The sequence below is a fragment of the Haplochromis burtoni genome, unplaced genomic scaffold (genome assembly GCF_018398535.1).
Source record: "Haplochromis burtoni strain Fernald_Lab_line unplaced genomic scaffold, NCSU_Asbu1 Contig_212, whole genome shotgun sequence".
NCBI lineage: Eukaryota > Metazoa > Chordata > Actinopteri > Cichliformes > Cichlidae > Haplochromis > Haplochromis burtoni.
Genome location: NW_024582573.1, coordinates 255,215 through 265,065, shown reverse-complemented (window position 1 = coordinate 265,065; position 9,851 = coordinate 255,215). Strand labels below are relative to the sequence as shown.

Genomic DNA, 9,851 nt, shown 5'->3' with positions numbered 1-9,851 from the left:
GGAAATGAGTTTGTGTCATTGGCTAGATTCAGCCTCCCCTGCAGAGGTGCTGGTGGGAAAGACTTGTACCATGCCACTAAGCTAAACCCCCAGGCATTAGTTCAGGGAGCTTAACACAAAAGTCTTCAGACTTAGACGTTAATTCCAAATTCTTGATTGCATATCCTTGTCATTCAGTCGTGCACACAAGTGATCCTATAATCTTATCAGTTGATGGGTGTCTTTCACAGACCTTCACACTCTGCACTGAACATTTTCCTGAAGCTGAGCAGAAATTTCAAGTTAAAAGAAAAAAACTAGCCGTGTGTTCCTGGACTTCACATCCCCCAGGCAAGGGGATAATATATTATATTATAACTGTGCATAAGCATCGTACCGCTGCACTTGCAACCACTGTTGCATTCCTATTTTCAAATCTTGCTAAAAATGTGTGTTTGATGCCCGTAGCAGCAACAGTAGACAGTACCACATGAGGACATGTCAAGGCTTGCACCCATGGCTGACATTTCAGCGTTCAGCTCAGCTGACTGGCTGTCACGATGGAGATCCAGACCCACATTCGCACATACGCTCAAGTGCCTGAATGTTCACATAATCTAGATGCTGGTAGGAAAATCGGGGATTGAGGGATCTCACAAAAATAGGCATATAGATAGATCTCACATATATGACTCACGGTGCAGCTAGTAGGTTCACTGGGTCCGTGTGCCAGTGAGGAAATAAGGGATTGACTGATTTTATGGTTAACTATTTTTAGTCAGAATGATGGATGTTTATGTTCTTTATTGATCAAGCTGAGGTGTGGGTTTGAAAAATTCCCGGACGTTTGGGGGTGCTGATTAATCAGGTAGCAGCTGTGTTCGAATAAAACATTTTACATTTTGGGCGCATTAGCATTATTGCTAAGTATTATAAATTAGAAAATCAGCATTTCATTGCGAATTCAGCAATACATTAGCATCTGGTTATGTCCGTGATAAATTACACCCTTATCATTCACACGATTTCTTACTACTGTGTAAGCAAATCTCTTAAGAGTGTGTAATTATAATTTATACAAATTTCACTCCGAGGTTGCATAAACTTGTTGATTGGGCAAAGCCATTTCTGCGGTTTGGCGTGTATTTGTGTGTGCGCTTCTAAGCAACAAAATGACTATTGTGAGCACAGCTCCAGGTGCCTAGCAACCAAATCGCTGTTTCCTTGGCAACAGTTGCCTTGCACTCACTGTGTGGGTGATTGGCAGCCTTGACAACGGAGACGGAGTGACACTTGACCTCGCGTGCTGAATGGGAGAGGAGAAAGAAGAAGCGAGAAATAGAAGAGAGGGGGAGGCAGTGGGAGGGGACGTGCAGAGACAGAGAAGAGACTAAGTGATAATCATTCTCCATTGTAATCATCCTCCAGCATGTTTCATAAGGCGTCGTCAATACCTCTCCAGCTGGGGTCCATCATCAAACACAATACACAGTACAGTGCTCGCATGCATGGACACACTCTTCCTGGGTGGAGAGCCCAGGCAGGCACTCCACATCTCATCTATTATCACTCAGCCCTGCCTGGTGCACAACCTTGCTACGCTGTGTCTTCTTTCATTTGTGATCTGCTACATCCTCCACTCCGTGGGGATGAATGGATACTGGACTCCTAAAATGCGTCACGGTCACAAATGCCACAAGACAGTAGATAAGGAGCTGCACACAGAGACGTTTAATTCCAAATAGGTGCCATCGTTGTCTTTGGAACATTTAAATTACTGTAATTGATTAAATCAGCGTTTTGGTTTTCTCCATCTACCCTTTTGTTAGCTGAGGGAGGGTTTCATTGTGCTGTGCGGAATTTCCTATATATCAGAAATCGTATTTTTGACTCTGTGTTTAAAGATATCAAAGGATCAAAACTGCACAAACGCCAAAAAAAAATCCCTGTTTTGCTTTTAGCGGGAAGCATACTGTACAATACAAACCCAGTTTGATGAAGGCTCTGTAAAGTTGTGTAAAGGGCCAATTAAAAATGAAATGCAATTATTTGACGATCATAATGGTTCCAACACTTTTCAAAAAAGCTGCAACAAGGTGCTGTTTGCTGCTGTTGTATTTTTTTAAACACCTCTCTGTAAACATTTGGGACCGAGGAGACCATTTTTGAAAGCAGGGTGTTTTACATTACTTGCTTACATTAAGATTTTAGCAGTTACAGGCTTCTTTTTATTTTTCTTTGTTTCATAGTGTGCCAAATGTTTATAGTAGGTGACAGCTCTGGACTGCCGGCAGTTTTAGCACCAGGACTCTGTTATCACACAGCATTGCAGTTATAATACATATTGAATGTGGTCTGGCATTGTCTTGCTGAAATAAAACAAGGCTTTCCCTGAAAAGATGTTGTCTGGATTGAAGCATATGTTGCTCACTATTAATGGCACCTTAACAGATGTCATTCGCAGAAACGCCTTCCCTTTGGATTGCATGCTAATCACAAATCAGATCACATCCCTCTCCTCTTATCCAAGATGATTTTTTAAATGTCTTTTTCTCCTTTTTTTTCACATGGTAGTTTTAACCCCGATTTGTGGGTGGAGTGATTAACTATATTTTCTAATAATGGTTTCCTAAAATTAGCGGTGCCCATTGTGTATACACTTTTCTGTGGATGCTCTTAATGATATCATGTACCATAAATTATAAAAATCCTAAAATGATTTCTCCTGTGCAGTCTGCGACAGTGGTGAACTCCCTATGTTTGCTTCTGAGATGCTAATTGTAACCATTCATGTTACTAATTAACCTCATGAGCACTGGCGCGTTATTAATATTTATGCAGTGATTCTATGTAAAGCCTACGGTGTAGCATATGCAAGTTGCCGACGCCCTTTCCAGCATTTACATCTTTATATAAGTGTTTGCTGTTATGCCGTATGTACGGTGTGGATTAAACACACGAGTATACGACCACTGTGAAACTGTGCAAAACACAAAACATGTTGCTGCTGTCCAATTCAAAAAAAATAAAAATTTTAATTTTCATCATTCTGTTGTCTTTGTACAATTTTTAATTAATACTGCCTTTCAAATTATTTCAAAGATAATAATTTGAAATTATAAGATGGTAAATAAAGTAAATAAGTTTAATGGTTTTTAACAATGTGGGGAAACATCTTTCAATCATTCAACCTTTCAAGGAAGCAAATCTCTTCTAATTGTGCTTGTACACACACACACACACACACACTCATGTCGGTTATCATTTTACATTTCTGTTATTCTGTTGGAATATTTTAATATCACATAAAATATATAAGGTGGCAAGCCTAATTACTTTAACAATTCTTAGTAAAAAACTAATTAAGTCATCTGTCTCTTTGTAGAGCCACCGATTGCCGTAAAAATGTTACAAAAAAATAATCACATTAATAAGCCAGACTTTAACAGGGTTGTGTGTTTTTTCTCATTAAGATCTGGACAATGTGGTGTATTTGGAGGCAAGCCCACACACACACACACATTCTTGCTTCCATAAATACTTATTAGCACCCCAAGTGTTTATGAACATGTGGGTGAAAATCCAAGAATTTGTTTTTGTAATATTTACTAAGCTACAGTAGCATGCTGTTTCTATAATTTACAGAGTATTTCTGCAAAACGAAACTGCTTCTTCCCATTAAACGGCAGACGTGAGATCAACAGGACAGGTAAGTCAGAAAACATAACATACTGCTTGGATTTGGAATTTTCATCAGATTTGTAGAGCGTAATAAAAAATGTAATAATGATGGGGTTACCCTTAAGTCTCTACCACAGGATCAAAATCAAACATATCCATTAAGTAAACATTAAACAAAACAGCTCTGATTCATGATACCCAAAACAGATGGCTGTGTAGGAGAGTGTCATTGAGCATAAACTACTGACTTCAAGGCATCGAAATACTGCACATTACTGCATATACATGCCCATTAAAAGAACATTTGTGCATCTTAAAATTATTTTATTTCATGAACATATAACCTAAAGACATCAGAAATAGAAACTGAATGGATTAAAAACATTTCAAAACTCATGAACTCAGCAGCTCAGCATGAATCTTGAACATCTTGTTCCTCTCTAGAGTGGAATGACCTAATGCTGTGACACAGATGTCTGAGTGACTGCATTATGACCAGAATCTGTAACATCATACTTAAATCCGAGTAATCATTATAGATTACACACACACACACACATACACACAAAGCTCATGATTAGCTATTTCAGTGACATTTTCCAGCACTGCAGTTGGACTGAACAAACATCCGGCTCAGGATTCCTTGTACCAAGACTGTATAAATCATTAAAAAACAAGACAATTTTTACTCTTCAACTAGATCGAGTTGCTTGTGTCAGACTTTGAAAAACTGTAGGAATAATACTCAAGAGTTGTCCATTTTAAAATCAACCTACTCACCATATTCATAGTTTCTTTCATGATACAAATATTCATATTAAAATATTCAAATGCTAAGATGTGAATATGTTCGCTTGCATAATCTTTGTATCTCTTAGATATCTCTAGCAGTTAGAAACTAAATACCTGGAAGCATTTTTTCAATGCAAAATACTTTATTTTAAAAGAATGGACCTAGATGATCACCAATAAGGTCCCCCAACCAACCACCCACCCAAAAAAGAAGCTGTATTTTTAAAACAGACAGCTCTGCTAAATGTGTAAAGATAAATCAGGGTACACTGCACAGAACAAATTATGTAATAAATCTCAAGAGTCAAAAGTAGAGTTGTGAGCTGAAACCTTAAACAGAAAGGGGAGAACTCTTCACCACCTTTCTGACAGGTGTAGAGACAAAGCGCAACATGTCATACTCTGAAAATCAGGCCTGCTAGAAGGAAAACAGCCGGCCTCACAATGTGCAACAAAATGTCTGTAGCTAGCTAAAATAGATTAGATTTTACTATCAGGTTAATTATTGTAGCATCCATGTCTAGTTAGCTGTTAGAAAGTTAATGCTAGGTATGTGTCGGCAACAGAGTACCCACAAATTTGACATTTGGATATTTTATTTATCAGTAGTTGCACATTTTCTCCCATTTCTGCTGCTGATTCAAGCTCAGTTTTTTGTTTGGCAGCTTATAAAGAGTTCAAGAACCTGCAAAGCGGCCATTGGGCAATTGACAGCTTTTTGTCAACAGGAACAATTGACAAGCATGCATCAAGCAATGCAAAAAGAAAAAGAAAAAAAAAAGGTTTTCCTCTTCAGTGTGGGTAGAACTTAACTGCGCTCTGTTTCTAACCATTTTCATGAGTTCTATTGATTGGCTGCTTCACAGGCGTCTATCCAATCACTATACACATCAACTGGCTCTGACAGATCTGAGGAAGAATGGATTAAGGATAAAAAAACGATGCTGTTGCTTAAAAATAAAAACATCCACAGACAGAGAATGAGGTGAACTTTAAAAATCAATACAAAGTTCCAGTTATTACAATGTGTTTGAGCAAATCGCATTCTGAAGCCAGGTTATTTATTGGAAGTAAAATAAACGAATTAACATTTTCCAAAGGTCTCCTGCCTTTCTAAGCTTGTACCACAACATTTTTATTACTCTGATAAAATTAAACAGTTCCTCATATTGGTCTCAGACTACACGGAGATGGAAAAATGACGTGAGCTGCTGTTGTTTAAAGTATAACAATATAGTTTGATTATATAACCTTTATTTAAAGTCAGCCTACCACCTCTTTTTTCCTGATAATTTAACCTTGTCTCCCAGCTGTCAACAACCAAGTATTTCAGTCATTTGATATCATTAAATTGCTCATATGACCTACAATTAAGCTCTCAAGATATCTGATTTAATCTATGTGGTTACTGTGGCCAAGTGAAAACAAGATAACGGTATTATTTTTTCCCAAAACAAATACTGATTTAGTTATGCACCAGTTAGTTTTTAGGTGGACTTACTACATAGTCAACCTGAGATAAGTTAGAAGCTATGGTCATATGCACGGTATATGAAAGAGACACTGTCTCATTTCAGTGATGTGGTGAGGCAATGAAGGCAAATGCTGATGTTGACATTTAAGGCAGGTTTCCTAAGACGAGCTATTAGTAAAACATATAGGGCCTCACAAAGAAAGAAAGAAATGACCAACAACCTGACCACCTGCATATGTATGACCAAGGTTTTAGCCTAATGCCACTCTATATTATTCAAAGAGGCAGTATACAACGAATTAAGCTCAATACAGCCAGAGTTTCTTTGCTTTAATGTGCTTGTCAAAGCCTATAACCCTAGATAACCACTGTTGTGATGCACGTTATAAACTTTCTCCATTAAGAGTGTTCTGCTTCAGGCTCTGTGGGCGCTCACATAAAATCATGTGGATTTTCTTCCACGTGAAATGATACCTGTGAGTGCCACCTACACTTCACAGATGTTATCAGATAATGACAATACAATGCTGTCTAAAAATCCACCAAGAACATAAAACATATAATAGTAAAGAACAAGACCGGTACAAAAGAAAAGGTCAGGAGATTATTCCTGCGGCAAATCTTGGGATTAATCGCACAGAGCGGTAAAACAAACACTTTAAATTAAGTTAATTACATAATAACCGCTTGAGCCTCAGTGCCTTTTTAACACTAAGCCACAACCTTCTAGGTAACTTGATGTGCACCTCCAGAGAAATGCAACTAAATGTCGGATCAACGCATACCACGATTACTTTGACGGGGTGCATGGTTGCAGTGCAGGGATAAAATGAGTTTCTGGTTACAACGCAAGCTAGGACGTAGATTTCCTGCAGAAGAATAAATCAATTTTAAGAATAATTGAATTTTACACCAAAACTCTAAAGATAACCTACTCTCAACCAGGTTGTGTGTTCAGCATAGGTTTTTATCAAGGTAAAACGAGATCACTTTTGTGACAAAGAAAACGCTGACTTTAAGCGCAACATAGCTCAACAAGCCATTAAACTGGTTTTATAGTACATCCCTATGAACTTCTTTAACCCCTGAATAATGTATGAGCTAATATTTTATTTTGTCAAACTACTTTTCCTCATATAAAAAATTAATTTAAATGTGCAAAGATAATAAAATAACAAGAAACTGCTCTGCCTTATATTTGCTTTGCTGCTATATGAGAAAGAGAGCTGCCACCTAAAACTCAATAAGGATACAGGTAATGGGGGTCTGGAACTCCTCCAAGCAGACTGTACATGATATTATCCCAGTGTTTCTGCTTCTCTCCCTGTTGAAAGACAAAGCGAGAAGAAGCGTCAGAGACCACCAATCACCTAAGAAATCTACCTACGAACCATAGACCAGGTGTGTTTAGGTGGGCACTATACATTTTGACATCACATGACTTCTCGTGGTTGCAGAAAGGACATGTGAACTGAGTTTCCAGATCCCCCGTCATCTTCTTCTTTGGAGGAGGCTTTCTTTTGGATTTGCGACGACCCATTTTACACAAAGGGAATCGAGTCTGAGTGAAAGAAACAAAAATCACACTGCTTCAACAAAGACGGCACGTACACTGGACCAACAGCACCATATATATGTGAGAATACTTGCTAAAAGAACAACACCAGCTGCTAGTTGCTGCTGGTGCCCCACACTGTTGTTAACAGGCTAACGTTAGCATGTTTGTTGTTGCTCTCTCGTGCAATACAAATCGTCTCGCGATAGAAAAAAATACTTAATGCTATATTCTATTTCATTATACCTCAACTATCCCCACATATTAAACACACAATGACCGGTAAACGTTATGTATTGATAGTTTACCTTTTCTTGTTGAAAACACACGCTACCGTTTTGCGGAAACGGCTTCCGTTGGCTCCAGCACCCGTAACTCTTCGCGTTACGTAATTGGAGAAGAGTGTGCGCGTCGTGGCCTGCTATTGGCTAGCTGACGTGTCTGTTAACTGCCTGATAGTGACGACAAAGATCTTGGCGCTGCCTATTCCCACGTGGTGGCGACAGAAGCTTGTTCAGGTTTGCCTTTGTTTTCTAAAGAAATAAAATAATATAAAATAAAATAAAAACCTCAGTTTTGCTGTTTTGACATGCTCCACATCTCGCAAGGCTAACATTGGTCAAATGTGCTTCGATTTCTATTCAGCAACAGTAGCTCAACACTGTTAAGATGCTGGTTTGATTCGCTCAGTTCAGCTTGGTTAACCGATTCAGGGAGCTAATTTGCGTTCTACTGGTTAAAGCCGAAAACAAAGTGCAGTGAACAACAGTTTGTTTGGCATATTTGTCACACTTACATGTTTCAGATCATTTTTAAACTTCTTAGACAAAGATAACCACAGTAAGGGTATAAAAGCCTGACATCTTTAAGAACTGCAGTACTCTAATCAGGCTGAGATAATTCCTGTTGTTTCTTATTTGGCGCTCATGGGCATGTGGGTGTGTGTTTTGTGAATGACCCTTTATGAGATATTGTTTGTTTTATTGTTGTTATAATTATTTGTAATGTAACCTAGCACGTGACTGGAGGTGAAAATTAGCTTTATGCTAACTCTGATATAAAGTATCATAATGGCAACATTTATGTTAATATTGTACGTCATTTATTTTCAAATAAAACCAATAGAGCATATAGTAAAATAACATTAATGGTTCAATCAATTACTGCAAGTCATCTAAATCCTGAAGCACCAAAGCAACTCAAACCACCACTCTACCACCACCATGTTTGACTGTAGGTATGATGTTATTTTTAATGAACTGCTGTGTTATATTTACATCAGATGTAACAGGACCCAAACTGTTGTCTCATACAGAACATTTTCCCAAAAGTCTTTGAGATAATCAAGATCTCTTTGGCAAATATGAACAAGCCTTTGTGTTCAAGCTACATGTGTTAAATGTATGATTTGTGGTGCGTTATTTTAACAGCGTTCATAGAGGTTTCTTACAGAGTTGAATATGTTCTGTATTTAAAAAAAAACAAAAACATTGTGGAGCTACAAACATTGCACTACTGATCTAATGAAGGGTGAGACGAGAAAATAAAAGGTTGTTTATAAGGGCGTGAATCCTCAGAACTGATAAGCTGGAGTCCTCCACAATTCAGCTTGTTTTCTGTTTTCTATCTGTTAAAGAATCTACATTAAAACACGTTATGATCATGCATGAGGACAAGGATGTTTTCATTGTGCTACACATTTGATTCTTAAAGTTATTTTCTTTACATGGTAGCAATGTGGACAGTAAAGGTGGTCAGCCTGGGAGTGGTGGCCCTCTCCCTCAGTCTGGAGCTGCTCTTTTGGCTTTTCAGTCGTCGCCGGTCTGAAAGAATCACCAATAAGGTCCTCTTCTTCCCCTCAGAGGTGGCTTGTGTGGAGCACATCTTCTCTCCCACGTTACCTCAGTAAGTGGAACATCAGTGAAACTTGAAGTAATTATTGTTTTCCTATATCGCTGCCAAAGATGTTACAATGTCTATTAACTTCACCTCTTTTTAAAATCATTTTTCATCTACTTAAGTATTTTTTCACATGAAATGAACCCTGAAAGCTAAACTTTACTTAAGTGGTCATGAATTATGACAGGTGATCTTTTGTTTTCTGCTCTTCCAGCTCCCATGTCTGCTCATTGCCTCATGGTGTAGACACCTCTTTCTCTCGTCTTCTCCGCTACATCCTGTCTGCTTGCTCTTCTCTGGACTTGTGTCTTTTTTCTTTTTCCAACATGGATCTGAGTAGGGCTGTACTACTGCTGCATAGCAGGGGCGTAACCATCCGAGTCCTCACTGACAAGGTCTACTCGGCCATCAGTGGCTCCCAGATCGGTGTCCTCCGCAAAGCCGGTAAGGGAGGAGATTTTTATTTATATA

At 38.4% G+C, this 9,851-nt stretch overlaps 2 protein-coding genes across 5 annotated transcripts in view; one reads left to right on the top strand and one right to left on the bottom strand.

Moving 5' to 3' along the window:
* Positions 1–3,967: 3,967 nt before the first annotated feature.
* On the bottom strand, positions 3,968–7,481 carry LOC102306134 (transcription elongation factor 1 homolog). The gene is made up of 3 exons (XM_005936419.2): positions 7,351–7,481; positions 7,180–7,250; positions 3,968–5,361 (listed from the first exon to the last, which is right to left on the bottom strand). The coding sequence occupies exons 1-3, from the start codon at positions 7,464–7,466 to the stop codon at positions 5,297–5,299; spliced, it is 252 nt and encodes an 83-aa protein (XP_005936481.1). The 5' UTR covers positions 7,467–7,481; the 3' UTR covers positions 3,968–5,296.
* pld6 (phospholipase D family, member 6) overlaps positions 7,438–9,851 on the top strand; it is a 5,461-nt gene continuing 3,047 nt past the window's right edge. The window contains exons 1-3 of one of the 4 annotated variants that reach the window (XM_005936421.3): positions 7,438–7,562; positions 9,215–9,386; positions 9,595–9,824. In XM_005936421.3, coding sequence (XP_005936483.1) covers positions 9,217–9,386; positions 9,595–9,824 — 400 coding nt within the window. In that variant the 5' untranslated portion in view covers positions 7,438–7,562; positions 9,215–9,216. Of the gene's footprint in view, positions 7,563–7,903; positions 8,000–8,606; positions 8,719–9,214; positions 9,387–9,594; positions 9,825–9,851 lie in introns of those variants that run through there. The other 3 variants (XM_005936420.2, XM_042226456.1, XM_042226457.1) reach the window with 3 other exon arrangements.

What these genes read in the sequence shown, in the direction of transcription:
- LOC102306134 (XM_005936419.2), bottom strand. Translation starts at nt 7,466, where the DNA reads ATGGGTCGTCGCAAATCCAAAAGAAAGCCTCCTCCAAAGAAGAAGATG. An exon ending in AAGTCATGTGATGTCAAAAT is followed by an intron (nt 7,251 to 7,350) that starts GTATAGTGCCCA and finishes GTCTTTCAACAG; the next exon opens with GGAGAGAAGCAGAAACACTG. An exon ending in GTTCCAGACCCCCATTACCT is followed by an intron (nt 5,362 to 7,179) that starts GTATCCTTATTG and finishes ATTCTTCCTCAG; the next exon opens with ATCTGTCAGAGCCAGTTGAT.